General features: G+C 48.8%; 1 protein-coding gene across 1 annotated transcript in view; it reads right to left on the reverse strand.

Annotated features, from left to right (window-relative positions):
* The window catches only part of CACNG2 (calcium voltage-gated channel auxiliary subunit gamma 2), a 116446-nt gene that overhangs the window by 3766 nt on the left and 97670 nt on the right, over nucleotides 1–15010 (reverse strand). Inside the window, exon 2 of the mRNA XM_069586481.1 lies at nucleotides 14373–14456. Coding sequence (XP_069442582.1) covers nucleotides 14373–14456 — 84 coding nt within the window. The remainder of the gene's footprint in view (nucleotides 1–14372; nucleotides 14457–15010) is intronic.

Raw genomic sequence — 15010 nt, forward strand, 5'->3', positions numbered from 1 at the left:
GTTCTGTATTGCAAGTTGGGGGCACCTGAGCTGCTCATTTTGAAGTAGGGGTGAGAGGGTGATGGGCAGCTGAGTTACTCTGCAGTCTAGTAGCCCTCTCCCCAGGCGGGAAAGGACTGGGCTGCCTCCTCTCCAAACCTGAGTGGATGCTTTCTTCCTGCGGGTCTTTTCTGAGATGATATCTCTATCCCCAATTGGATTGACGCCCTGCACCCCCACCATACAGGAACGCATGCCCAGATGCGCCCATTCACAGCTACCTGGAGGCCCATCTCCATAAGTACATGAGGATGGCAAGAGTGTATCAAAGACCCAGCTCACAAGAGGTAGGATGGATTAAACAAACACACCACGTTGGGTCTGACATACATGGTACAGTTTAATCCTCATAATACCTCTGCAGGGTATATTTTTTGCCCCAATTTATAGATGAGAAAACTGAGTTTCAGAGAGGTGATGTAGCTTGCTCAAAACCACCCAGTTAGTAAGTCAGGATTCAAGCCCAGATCAGTCCAACTTTTGGATACCCTGGACTCTTCCTCTGGGGTTTTTAAAGAGCCCAGGAAGCATCCTGCAGGGTCCAGAGACCTGGGTTCTGGTCCCAGCTCTGCCCCTCCTTGCTGTGTGGCTGAGGCAGGTACCTTGCCACCTCTGGTTTCCCTATGTTTAACATGGGTGTGGACCATTAGATTATTTCTAATCTTTTCCTTCTCTGTGTGGCTATGATTTCTGACCAGCTGGAAACAGGGATGACAGTATAAAGAAAGATAGAGAGGCTGGGGTGACTTCCAAAGGGCAGCAGCGGCTGCTCAGATGAGCAGGGTGGAGGAAGGTCTCTGGCCTTTTCCCTGCAAGGAAGCAGGCTCTTCCTGCCTGCAGTGTGCTGCATTTGGCAGGCCAGGCCTGCATCCTCAGAGCTCACGCCTCACGGCAGCCCTGGGCCTGACGTTTCCGGTTCAGCCAGTCTGCTGTGGGAGCCTGGATGCCCCAACTCCGCTTTCCTGCCAGCAGAGAGAGCACCAGCTGCGGAGGGGAGGTGAGATGCTGTGTGTGTGCATGCACGTGTGTGCGCGTGTGTGTGTATGTGTGTGTGTACTGGGTTGGGGGAGTGGGCAGGCTGGAGGGAGACATTTGCTGTGTTGCAGCCAATGTGGAGAAAACAGGATCAGTTCACAAGGTAACAAAGCAGCAAGCAGGCAACAAACAGAAGCCTCTTTACTCCAGCAGAGCCAGCTCAGACACCAGCCTCCCTTGGAAGAGGCCTCTTTACCCAGAAAAAAGGTGATAGGGGCAGCTGGGAAACAGCACCAGCCTAGGAAGATGGAAGTCCTCAGGACCCAGATCCAGGCTGGCAGAAAGCTGGTTTCGAGCTGGCAGTGACCCCCAAACTGAAACAGTCTTCTGAAGGAGGTCATTCTGGCTGGGCAATGTCACAGAGGAATTTTGGAGTTAGCCACACCTAAGTTCAGAGCCTGGCTTTGCCACTTAGTAACTCTGATCTTGGGCAAGAGTCTTACCTCTCTAGAGCCTCAGTTTCCTTGTCCTGTAAATGGGAAGAGTCATAATAATCTCCTGTTCATAGGAGCATGTAAGGCCTTGCTGCTCAAATGGTAGTCGAGTACCAGCAATGAGGGCATCATGAGAGGAGCTTAGCAGAAATGCAGATTCTCAGGCCCCGCCCCATCTAGTTCAACTGTACTGAATTAGAGTCTGCATTTTGGATAAACAACAGGGTCTTACTGTAGAGCACAGGGATCTATATCTGATACCCTGTGATAAACCATAATGGAAAAGAATATGGGGAATTCTCTGGTTCTCTAGAGGTTAAGACTCAAGCGCCCTCACTGCCAGGGCCCAGGTTTGATCCCTGATTGTCAGACTAAGATCCCATAAGCTGTACAGCATGGCCAAAAAAGAGAAGAGAACATGAAAAAGCATATATATGTATATATATAAAACTGAGTCACTTTGCTGTACAGAAATTGTGTTGTAAATAAACTATACTTCAATAAAAATACATAAAAAAGAATCCACATTTTAACAATATCTTTGTAACAAGACTAGTATGTGTCTGAATGTTTGAGACATGCTATTGCAAGGACTAAATTGGGTAATAACTGTTTTGTTTCTGATACTAGGAGGGCAGTAAAGGGTAGCGATTTTTGTTGTTTTTAATGTCCTTTTTCTTTCATGCCAGACACAGTTTCCTTATGAATTATCCTGACTTCTTAGTAACCTGTATTACTGTATCAATAGTAATAGCATTGCTCAGTTCAGTTCAGTCGCTCAGTCGTGTCTCACTCTTTGTGACCCCATGAACCGCAGCACACCAGGCCTCCTGTCCATCACCAACTCCTGGAGTCTGCCCAAACCCATGTCCATCGAGTTGGTGATGCCATCCAACCATCTCATCCTCTGTCGTTCCCTTCTCCTCCTGCCCTCAATCTTTCCCAGCATCAGGGTCTTTTCAAATGAGTCACCTCTTTGCATCAGGTGGCCAAAATATTGGAGTTTCAGCTTCAACATCAGTCCTTCCAATGAACACCCAGGACTGATCTCCTTTAGGATGGACTGCTTGGATCTCCTTGCAGTCCAAGGGACTCTCAAGAGTCTTCTCCAGCACCACAGTTCAAAAGCATCAATTCTTCGGCGCTCAGCCTTCTTCACAGTCCAACTCTCACATCCATACATGACTACTGGAAAAACCATAGCCTTGATTGGACAGACCTTTGCTGGCAAAGTAATGTTTCTGCTTTTTAATATGCTGTCTAGATTGGACATAACTTTCCTTCCAAGGAGTATGCATCTTTTAATTTCATGGCTGCAATCACCATCTGCAGCAATCTTAGAGCCCAGAAAAATAGTCACCCACTGTTTCTACTATTTCCCCATCTATTTGCCATGAAGTGATGAGACCAGATGCCATGATCTTTGTTTTCTGAATGTTGAGCTTTAAGCCAACTTTTTCACTCTCATCTTTCACTTTCATCAAGAGGCTTTTTAATTCTTCTTCACTTTCTGCCATAAGGGTGGTATCATCTGTATATCTAAGTTATTGATATTTCTCCCGGCAATCTTGATTCCAGCTTGTGCTTCCTCCAGCCCAGCGTACATCTCATGATGTACTCTGCATAGAAGTTAAATAAGCAGGGTGACAATATACAGCCTTGAGGTACTGCTTTTCCTATTTGGAACCAGTCTATTGTTCCATGTCCAGTTCTAACTGTTGCTTCCTGACCTGCCTACAGGTTTCTCAAGAGGCAGGTCAGGTGGTCTAGTATTCCCATCTCTTTCAGAATTTTCCACAGTCTGTTGTGATCCACACAGTCAAAGGCTTTGGCATAGTCAATAAAGCAGAAATAGATGTTTTTCTGGAACTGTCATGCTTTTTCAATTATCCAGCAGATGTTGGCAATTTGATCACTGGTTCCTCTGCCTTTTCTAAAACCAGCTTGAGCATCTGGAATTTCACGGTTCACATATTACTGAAGCCTGGCTTGGAGAATTTTGAGCATTACTTTACTAGTGTGTGAGATGAGTGCAATTGTGCGCAGCGGCTGCAAAGGCACACTAGCACGGCTGAGAGGAACTATGCTGGGTCGGAGGTCAGGGGCGGCTGCCGAGAGGAGCTGACCGCATCAGAGGTAAGGAGCAGAGGCTGTGCTTTGCTGGAGTAGCCATGAAGAGAGAGCCCACGTCCAAGGTAAGAGAAACCCAAGTAAGACGGTAGGCACTGTAAGAGGTCATCGGACGGCAGACAGACTGAAACTACAATCAGACAACTAGCCAGTCTGATCACACAGACCACAGCCTTGTCTAACTCAATGAGAAACTAAGCCATGCCGTGTGGGGCCACCCAAGACGGCTGGGTCATGGTGGAGAGGTCTGACAGAATGTGGTCCACTGGAGAAGGGAATGGCAAACCACTTCAGTATTCTTGCCTTGAGAACCCCATGAACAGTATGATAAGGCAAAAATATAGGACACTGAAAGATGAACTCCCAGGTCCGTAGGTGCCCAATATGCTACTGGAGATCAGTGGAGAAATAACTCCAGAAAGAATGAAGGGATGGAGCCAAAGCAAAAACAACACCCAGTTGTGAATGGGACTGATGATGGAAGCAGGGTTCGATGCTGTAAAGAGCAATATTGCATAAGAACCTGGAATGTTAGGTCCATGAATCAAGGCAAATTGGAAGTGGTCAAACAGGAAATGGCAAGAGTGAACATTGACATTCTAGGAATCAGTGAACTAAGATGGACTGGAATGGGTGAATTTAACTCAGATGACCGTTATATCTATTACTGTGGGCAGGAATCCCTTAGAAGAAATGGAGTAGCCATAATAGTCAACAAATGAGTCTGAAATGCAGTACTTGGCTGTGATCTCAAAAACGACAGAATGATTTCTGTTCGTTTCCAAGGCAAACCATTCAATATCATGGTAATCCAAGTCTATGCTCTGACCAGTAATGCTGAAGAAACTGAAGTTGTACAGTTCTATGAAGACCTTCAAGACCTTCTAGAACTAACACCCCAAAAAGATGTCCTTTTCATTATAGAGGACTGGAATGCTAAAGTAGGAAGTCAAGAAACACCTGGAGTAACAGGCAAATTTGGCCTTGGAGTACAGAATGAAGCAGGGCAAAGGCTAATAGACTTCTGCCAAGAGAACGCACTGGTCATTGCAAACACCCTCTTCCAACAACACAAGAGAAGACTCTAAACATGGACATCACCAGATGGTCGACATCGAATTCAGATTGATTATATTCTTTGCAGCCAAAGATGGAGAAGCTCTATACAGTCAGCAAAAACAAGACTGGGAGCTGACTGTGGCTAGGATCATGAACTCCTTATTGCCAAACTCAGACCAAAATTGAAGAAAGTGGAGAAAACCACTAGACCATTCAGGTATGACCTAAATCAAATCCCTTATTACTATATAGTGGAAGTGACAAATAGATTTAAGGGACTAGATTTGATAGACAGAGTGCCTGATGAACTATGGATGGAGGTACGTGACGTTGTACAGGAGACAAGGATCAAGACCATCCCCAAGAAAAAGAAATGCAAAAAAGCAAAATGGCTGTCTGAGGAGGCCTTACAAATAGCTGTGAAAAGAAGAGAAGCGAAAAGCAAAGGCAAAAAGGAAAGATATATCTATTTGAATGCAGAGTTCCAAAGAATAGCAAGAAGAGATAAAGCCTTCCTCAGCTATCAATGCAAAGAAATAGAGGAAAAGAACAGAATGGGAAAGACTAGAGATCTCTTCAAGAAAACTAGAGATACCAAGGGAACATTTCATGCAAAGATGGGCTCCATAAAGGACAGAAATGATATGGACCTAACAGAAGCAGAAGATATTAAGAAGAGGTGGCAAGAATACACAGAAGAACTGTACAAAAAAGATCTTCACGACTCAGATAATGACGATGGTATGATCACTCACCTAGATCCAGACATCCTGGAATGCGAAGTCAAGAGGGCCTTAGGAAGCATCACTACGAACAAAGCTAGTGGAGGTGATGGGATTCCAGTTGAGCTATTTCAAATCCTGAAAGATGATGCTGTGAAAGTGCTGCACTCAATATGCCAGCAAATTTGGAAAACTCAGCAGTGGCCACAAGGACTGGAAAACGTCAGTTTTCATTCCAATCTCAAAGAAAGGCAATGCCAAAGAATAGCATTAGTATTAATGCTAAAACTTATCATGAGAGAAGAGAATATCTTATTTAGTCAGTGCATGGGGAGCATGGAGTGGGAGGTGGATGTGCAAGACTGGGGCACAGAGGCTCAGTTTAGGCTGAAGCTGTAAATGGGGAGTCAGACTCAGAGGTGAGCACAGCAGAGCTTGAGCATGGAAGAGTAGGGGGTTTACCTAGAGGCTTGGGGAGACCCAGTATTTAGTGACTGGTTTGGTAAGACCTTGTGCCAATCTCCTGGTGTTGCTGAGGCCTCCACTTCCTTGTCTGTAAAATGGGACTGAAAACTGGAAATCTGTCTACCCTATAGGGAGCCTGCTAAGTCACTTCAGTAATGGCCGCCTCTGTGTGACCCTATGGACTGTAGCCCACCAGGCTCCGTCTATGGGATTTTCCAGGCAAGAATACTGGGTGGGTTGCCATTTCCTCCTCCAGGGGATCTTCCCGACCCAGGGACTGAACCCTCCTCTCTTGCATCCCCTGCAGTGGCAGATGGGTTCTTTACCACTAGCACCACCTGGGAAGCCCCACCTTACAGGGTGACAGTAATTAAATCGGAAGAAGACTGTGGAAGCTTTTGAAAATACAGAGCCTTGGGTAAACTAGGAACAGTGTATTATTGTTTTCTATGCTGGTGATGGAAATGAAGAGTGTCATAAGCACCCAGAAGGGAATATCATCTAGCCTTTCGGAGCGGGTAGGCTCAGCCATAAATCCCTCACTCACTCTTTCTTTGGCTGCGTTCTGTAGACAGATCATCTCCAATCCAGTGCCCTGTGGGCCCGGCACCCATGGTGTCCTGCTGTGGTGGGCACAGTTGAAGGACAAGTAGGTGGCTGCACTCGGGGACCCTGCTTCCACACAGTCTGGCAGAGGAGGAGGGGAGTGGTGTGTAGGGTGGAGGGAGGTGGGCAGATCTCTGCCTAGTGCCCACTCTTTGCCTGGCTTGTCCTGAGGCCTGATTGTGGGCTTTCCCTTCTCTGGGTCTCAGGTCTGGCTCTGAATAGGTGGGAGCAGATGACTTGTAAGGTTCCATCCATCCCTGGTGGTCCTGTGCCCTGCAGACCTCCATCAGGGACCACTCAGCCAGGCTGGCTAGGTGCTGGTCTTGCCTTTCATCAAAATAGTTATCATGATCAGGTATAGGGGAAACCAGGGCTCCTTATTTTCTTGGCATGGTGTTAAACTCTTTATGCCTGTTATTCCCTTTGGAATTTGATGTGTTCTAACAGGACAAAGATGTGCTGGGTTGGGCGGAGCTTCTGGGCTCTGGGGCATCTCTCGCCCTCTCCTCCTGCACACTGTGCTGGATGAGGAGCCAGTGACTGTGAAAGGGGATCAGCTGCTGTAGATGCAGGTGAGAGGGAGCGTGAGAGAGTGAGTGTGTGAGAAAGAGTGACAGAAGAGAGGAGGAGAGGAGGGAAGAGGCAGGGGAAGGGATGGATGGAGGGAAAGCCGCTCAGAGCGGTGGCTAGGGGCGTTGGCTCCTGCTGTGGGCTGCTTGGGGTCCCATCCTGCACTCCCCTGGCCTCCCCTGCCTCCCACTGGCAGTGTGGCCTCTGTGTCTCACTTTTCTCATCTGTATAATGGAGACACCAACGGTGCCTACTTCGTCAGGTTGTTGTGAGATGAATGAGGGTAACGTATGGTGTCTCTGGCCAAGGGTTCCATGAAAGTTTGCTATATCTACTGACATAGGAAAGGAATTTCAGACCCCAGAAAGCTTCCTCTGGGAAGGCCACCTGTGCAGGTGCTGGAGGCTTTCTGAATTTCTGTGGTCTCTGGGGTCGGAGATGGGCTCAGGAGAGACGGCCTGAGTGCATCCCATGTTGCCCCCACCCCACGAGGCTCAGTGGCCTCCTCTGCTGCAGGACACACCCAGCTCCCAGGACCACAATAAGGGGCAATGAGTCAATGCGTCTGAAGCCATGAGAACCGTGTCTGGTACCCACAAGCCCCAGGAAATGTTAGTTCTTACATGGCAGAAAGTATTATTGCTGTTTCTCACGGGCCTGGGGTTACCTAGACTGATGTTTATTAAAGTACAGGTCACGGAGTCAGTGTGGTGAGGGTGGCATTGGGCACTTTAATAAACGAACCAGGACAGAACAGAAACTATCCCGGTGGGTGGAGGGCGTGAGGCGGAGGCGCTGATCATGAGGCATTCGCTCTGGCTGCCTGGATGTGAGTTAGTAGGAGCTCTAACTTAGATGTTCCCGACTGCAGGATGTGGTCACCCCACCACGGTGACCTCTGGAGGGGACGTCCCTCATGACAATTTTGCTGAAAAGAGCTGCAGTTCCCGGGCAGTAGACAGGAACATTTGGCCTGGATAACCAGGGAGACAGGTGGTGTCCCAGGGCTTCCCAGGTGGTTCAGATGGTAAAGAATCTGCCTGCAATGCAGGAGACCCAGGTTCGATCTCTGGGTCGGGAAGATCCCCTGGAGGAGGAAATGGCAACCCACTCCAGTATTCTTGCCTGGAGAATCCCATGGACAGAGGAGTCTGGCAGGCACTTAGCAGGCACCCTTTATGGTAGACAGAGTTCTGATTTTCAGTCTCATTTTACAGACAAGAAAGTGGAGAATCCCATGGACAAAGGAGACTGGCGGGCTATAGTCAATGGGGTCACAGAGAGTCAGACATGACTGAATGACTGAACACGCGCAGGTGGCGTCCCAGGAACTGTGCTGGGCTGGGGCCGGCCACTGTTCCCCTCTGGGCCTCAGTGTTTTCCTCATCTGTGAAATGGGTGCGTGGGGCTGGGTGGCCCTCGCGGCATGTCTGCTTTCAGCATTTCTGGAGATGGAAGGCTGCCTCCCTGAACTCTGAAGCTCTAGGGGGCAAGGAGAGGCAGTGGGCTTCCCTCAGCACTCCCCTGGGGTAGCCAGAGAGCCCAAACAAAGCACCACCCTAACCTTTGTCTCGTGGTATCCTCAGAATTGCCCCTCACCCCCACCTGGGAATGGTATACATTGAGGTTCCGAGAAGGTGCGTATCTGGTCCAAGGTCACAGAGCAGAGCTCATCTTAAATTCAGGCCCTTTCATTCCAAGTCCCAAGCTCAGGCCTTGACACCTGGTATCTCCCACAACCACGTGGCCCCCTCCCCCCCCCCCGCCCCCCCCGCTCCGCCTGACCCCTGGTCCTCAGGGCCTGGTGGGACTGGCAGAGGGAGATGGAGAAGGGGGAACAGGGGAGAGCACAGGCTTTTCTGAGGGTGGGTTGGGTGGCTTTGGCTCAGCTGGAGCCCCTCCAGCCTCATTCTGGGAAGAGAAGGAATGTGCTAGGCGGCTCTAGCGAGGGTGGTTCCTTGTATATTCATTCAGCAAATCTCTCCTGGGCCTGACTGAGGACAGGCCCTGCACTGGGTGGGGTGGGTGGGCGCGGGTGGGAGCAAACTCTATTTGCAGCTGCTGCCTTCAGTGTCCTCAGCTGTTTCAGCATCCAGTGGGAAAGAAGACTCTGACAGAGTGGCCACCTCCCTGCGACCCAGCCTCCTCCACATCCCCGGCCTCAGAAGGGCTGCACTGTCCACCAGCTCCCAGACGGGACACCTAGACGTCACCTGAGTCTCTTCTCTCTCACCTCCCCACTTCACCTCGATGCAGGATGCCAGTAATTCCTGCTGGTTCCAGAACTAGTCCCCCTTCTCATCCACCTCCCTCACCTCCTCCCTGATCTGAGCCCCACGTATTTCAAGCCTAGGTCATGGCTGTCATCTCTTGCTGGTCTCCCTGTTCCTGCTGAGACCCCGGAGTCAGTTCTGCAGGAGAAGCGGAGCAGTGCCATTAGCCTGGACCTCAGTCCCTTCTGCTCAGAACCTTCTTGCAGTCTCATCTCAGAGTGAAGCTGAGGCCCCCAAGCCCTAGTCTGGCTTCCCATCCACAGCTCACACCCTCAGACTCATTATGTGGCCACCTCCCATCTCCTGGACACAACACACACACACACTCACACGCACACAGTCACTCACACACACCATGAAGAGACCCATGTGCACACAAGCAGACCCACACATACATACAGGCACTTATATTCAGACTGATAGATGCTCAGATGCACAGACACGCAGGCATCAGAAGACACAGCGCCTAGCACACGCTCATGCCCCTGGGCACAAGACACACGCAGACACACCAACACACACTAAGAGTACCGGAAGTCACACCCTGGCCACCACCACCTCTTCTTCACCAGCCTGAGGTAAGGAGCTTTGGCAAGAAGAGAGAGGGCCACTGTTTTAAGGACACCTGGACTATATGATGATGTCTTACTTTTATCCAGTGTGCTTCACTTTTTCTATTTCATATTCAGTGCTCCCATTTCATTTAGTTTGTGTTTTCCAATTTCTCCGTCTCTTCTTTTTTTTGATGTTCTCTCTCAAGCCTTTATCAAGCATAGTAGAAAAACTTTTGTATACATATATATATATAATATAATATATATATTTTAGAAAACTTATGAATTTTTGCCTAACTAAAAAATTTATGACATTTTGATTCTACTTGTTTGACTTATGTATGAATAGAATGCTAGGTTTCTAATTAAAAAATAGATATGTAGCAAACAAAAAAGGTTTACTGTATAGTACAGGGAACTATAGTTGATATCTTATAATAACCTATAATGGAAAATAATACCAAAATTAATATATGTATATATGTATAACAGAATCCCTTTGTTGTGCATCTGAAACATTGTTAGTCAACTAGACTTCAATAATATATATATATATATTTAAAAAAGAAGAAGAGAGAGGGCTAAGGAAGCGCCACAAAGCAGACCCAGCTGACAGCCCCATGGAGCTACTTGGAAAAAACAGACTGGTTACCATGACTTTGTGGATAAGTTAGTAATAGGTGGGCAAGGCCTGTATTAGCTGCACCTTCGTGGGGCCCAGAAGTCCAGTGACTCGGGGTGATGACTGGGACCAGTTAAGGCTGTCCCTCCTTGGACTCTGTGGCTGTGGAGAAGCTGGGGACCCCGTTGAATCCCCACGGAGACTGGGCAGTAAGAACATTCATTCATTCACTCATTCATTTGTCCCGTCAGATATTAATTTGGTGCTCTCCTTCTGCCCCGTCCTTCAAGAGGTGCTGAACTTGCCTGAAGCTTGGTCTGCTGGCGTGAGAACAAGTGAGTCCCACTTTCTCTGCTCTGTGACCCTGGCCAGTCATGCCCTCCTGGCATCCTCAGCCTCCCTCTCTGCTCCAGATCCTCCATCCAACTGGTGGATCAAGGATGGCGGGGGTTACCCAGGCCACCTCACTGGCCACCCGTCCTCAGCTCCTTCCCTGGGGCTCCTCCTCTGCCTGGCCTCCAAACCTTGGGGTCCTGGGGCTCAGATCCTGCACCTCTTCTCTCTCTGCACCACTTTCTTGGTGCTGTCATCAAGTCTCATGGTGCTAAATATCGTCCCCCTTCTGACCTCTCTCAGACTCCTGTCTCGGTCCAGGTCCCACCCTGTGAGTCTCAGACTCCATGTCACCTCCCCAGAGGGTCCGTGGGCCTCTTTTACTTATTGTAGCCGATACTGAGCATCCATCCTTCCCCATCCCAACCTGCTCCCTCCATGGGCACAAACCTTGGAGTCATCCTTTATCCTTTCCTGTCCCTGGAAATCCACATGCAACCTTTCAGAAGATCCTATATGCAGGCCCTTGGGAATATTTTCAGGCTCTGACCCTTTCCCACCTCCTTCACTGCCACCACCTGCATTCAAGCTGCTGTCATCTCTTGTCTGGATGATTGATCATAACAGGCTCCTTGCTTTTTGCTTGTTTCCTCCATCAGGGTGTAATTTCATGAAGGCGCTGACTTTCTTTCTTTTGTCCACACTTGAGTCCCCATACCATCAACAGTGCCTTATGCATAGTGATAGTGAATATCTCCTGAGTGAATGAATGAATGGATGAATGCTTCTAGAGTCCAAGTCTCTGCATTGGCGCCACCTTCTCTAGGGAACACTTCTGGAATGATGGCCTCCAGTCTGGGTTAGGCACCAGGCTTCCTCAGCACCCTGGATCACCTTCTTTCCCTGCTTGAGGCATCTAGGTTAGGTTCTTGGGCCTGTCAACCCAAGTGGTAGGTGAGCTGAAGGTTTAATAGACCAGAACAGGGTAGGGTGGGGTAAGTTGACTCAGGCCCCACCCACCTGAGTGCAGCTCCGCCCATCTCCCTGGACCAAAAGCCCATCTTCAGGAGAGGCTCCTCCCACCTTCCTGGGCACCAGCTCTGCCCATCACACTAGGGCAGGCAATCTTTCTAGAAGAATGTCTTCTGTCTTCTAGTTTCTCTAGCCAATCAGGTTAGAGGTTGACAGAGAATGATGGGAACTCACATCTTCCAGCTTTAAAAAATTACTTTTGTTGTCTAACCCCAGATTAGCATATTACAGATCAGAGGTCAACAAACTGCCAGATGAGGCCTGTTGCCTATTTTTGCAAGTGAAGTTAAGTTTCACTGGAGCAAACACAGCCATGCTCAGTTGCTTCTGGGTTTGCTTTTGTGCTACAAGGTCAAGGTTGAGTAGTTGAGACAGAGACTTTATGGCCCACAAAGCCTGGAATATCTCTTTTAGGAAAAGGTTTGCCCATTTGTTATAGATGCTCAAAAAATATTTTTGGATTAAGTCAACTCAAGTCAGACTCTCAGAAACCTGTGCTGCTAATTTGCATTCAAGTCTTCTGTCCAGAGACAACAAAATGAACCAAACACCAAACAATTCTTTCTTTAAAATTCGGGAAATAAAGCTATAGAGTAGGTAGAAATAGCTGCTGGAGAATCCTGTGTTTCCTTTCAAAAAGCGTTTATTGGGCACCTTCTATCTTCCAGGAACTGTTCTTGGTAGAGCAATGAATGAGACAAGGGTCCTGCCCCAACACTGGACATCTGGCTGATAAAGTATCGCCCCCTCGCTGGGCTCAGCCAGTGTGGCTTTGTGCGCAGACCCCCACTTGGCTCCCCCTTCCATCTTCTCTCTCAGGTGCCTCTCTGCAGGCCCCTGCCTCCCAAGTCCTGCTGTTTCTCTGAGGGTCCTCCTACTAGGCTGTGCTCTGCCTGCAGCCATGGACGGTGCCTCATTCATTCCTCTGGAACTCTCCAGCACCCAGTGCAGACTCTGACAAACAGAAGGTGCTCAATTTGTTTCTATGCCCTCGCCAGGCTCCTTTGAGAGCCCTAGACCTGGTAATAAGGGCTTCCCTGGTGGCTCAGATGGTAAAGAATCTGCCTGCAATGAGAGAGACCTGGATTCAATCCCTGGGTTGGGAAGACCCCCTGGAGGAGGGCATAGCAACCCACTCCAGTATTCCTGCCTGGAGAATCCCGTGGACACAGGAGCCTGGTGGGCTATGGTTGATGGAGTGGTTGATGGGGTTGAAAAAAATCGGACAAGACTGAGCAACTGACACTTTCACTTTCAGACCTCATAGTGCGGAGGACGAACAAACGGTCCTTCAGGAATTCCATCTGAGAGCAGTGTTGTGCAGGAATTCATAAAGGGAAAGGACAAGCCTAGTAAGATATTGCCCCTTCTCCTTTAAAAAGAGACCTATGTGTGACCTGATGTCCCCTTCCTTTTTCTTGCCGCCTGGCTGGCTTCATGTTCCATGGGCTTTGAAATGAAACCCAGATTTCAGGCTGACCTGAGAGCTGGGTTTGACGCGAGGAGTAATTATTGAAAGTGACAGGGGTGATCCATATAATAAAATGCTTCCTACATTTTTCATAGAAATGATCCAATACTAACCAGTGCTGTGGAGGATGGGAGGGAGGCTTTGGCTGGGGAAGGGCACTTGGGAGCAGAGGGGGTGGGGGCGGGGGCAGGGAGGGGTGCTCCTGGGAGGAGAGCAAACTGCTTTCAGAAGTGCTCTCTGAGAGCTTCGTACAGAGCTTTCAGCTACTTCTGCTGGGGCGGCTTTGCAGTTCCATGCATTAAGGACCCTCAGCCTCTCTCCTGGAAATCCTTTTCTCCTGGAACATTTTACCTTGTTAGTTTTCGCTGCTTCTTGAGAGATTTTCTTTGGGTCTCAAAATGCTTTCTCTTGATACTATGTCTCAGGTGGATTTAAGATCACAGCTATTACATCAGGATTTAACTTTGACTTGATTTGTGGAGAAAGAAAAAAAAATAATAATCTCATTGTTTCAGTAGAAGTTCCAGTCTGGCACTGCCTGGTGAGTCTCCTCATTGGATTGTTCAAGAAATATCCACAGAGTACTTTCTATGTGCTGGGCACTGGGCTGAGAATATAATGATGAGTGAGACAGGTAGAGTTCTATCCGAGTTCTAGTTGAACTGGCAACACTGTGAGGGAGCTGGTTGCTCAAACAGACATGGCAGCGACAGCATGATAAAGATGCTAGGCTCTGGGAACCCCTTCAGGGGCATAGAGGACTTCTTGGAGGAGGTGTTGTTTCACCGGAAACCTGGAAAATGTGTAGGAACTTGCCAACAAAGAGGGGAGGAAGGGCGTTGCGGGTAGTGGGAAATAGCACACCTGAACGTTTGGCCATGGCAAGGGGGGAAGACAGAAGGCTCAGCTTTTTCCTGCCCTTTGCAGTGACAGAGACCTCTAGATAGTTCTGGCCTTTGGCTCTTAAAGGATGGAAGGGCAGGACCCATCACCAGGAGAGAAATAAAAAAAAATTGCATCCACTCACGGAGGAAATATTCTGCTGTGTCAGCTTCGTAATCTGCATCCTCTGGGAAGTGATCGATTTGCTTGCAGAGACCTTTGAAGTTCCCTGGAAAACAAGGGAAGAAAGTGCTCGTGAGACATCCAAATCTCCAGGGACTCAGCGCCCACTGGCCTCTTCCTGACTTCTTGTTCTTCTAAAGCTGGCTCAGTCCTCTCCCTCACCTCCCCCCTCCCCCCCAAGGAAGGTATCGCTTTGTCTGTTTGGACATCTGCCCAGTGAATCAAAACACACACACCCGCGGCGCTGCAGAGAGGATCTAAGGCTTAAGACTTCAAAACCCGGCCTTCCATCTCTGCATCGAGGCTTCTGAGGATTAGCTGAAGCTTGGCGGGCGGTGGAGTTTGAATCTGGGCTGGGGACTGCCACAGAGGAGACTGGTGAATACCAGCGTGCCTGCCTCTGTGCCCCAGCTCGGCTGGGAGTCACCTCGTGTTTTCCATGCGAGAAAGTTGATTGCTTTCCAAAGAGGGCAGACCCCAGACCGAGGCTGGCAAACATTCCCACAGCTCTTTAGATGAGTTTGCGAAGCATTTTTCCCATCTGCAATTGCATGGAATTCACCATATGGAGCCCATGAAAGTTCTGCAATACTCCTAGGG

Source organism: Ovis canadensis, chromosome 3, assembly GCF_042477335.2.
Source record: "Ovis canadensis isolate MfBH-ARS-UI-01 breed Bighorn chromosome 3, ARS-UI_OviCan_v2, whole genome shotgun sequence".
Lineage (NCBI taxonomy): Eukaryota > Metazoa > Chordata > Mammalia > Artiodactyla > Bovidae > Ovis > Ovis canadensis.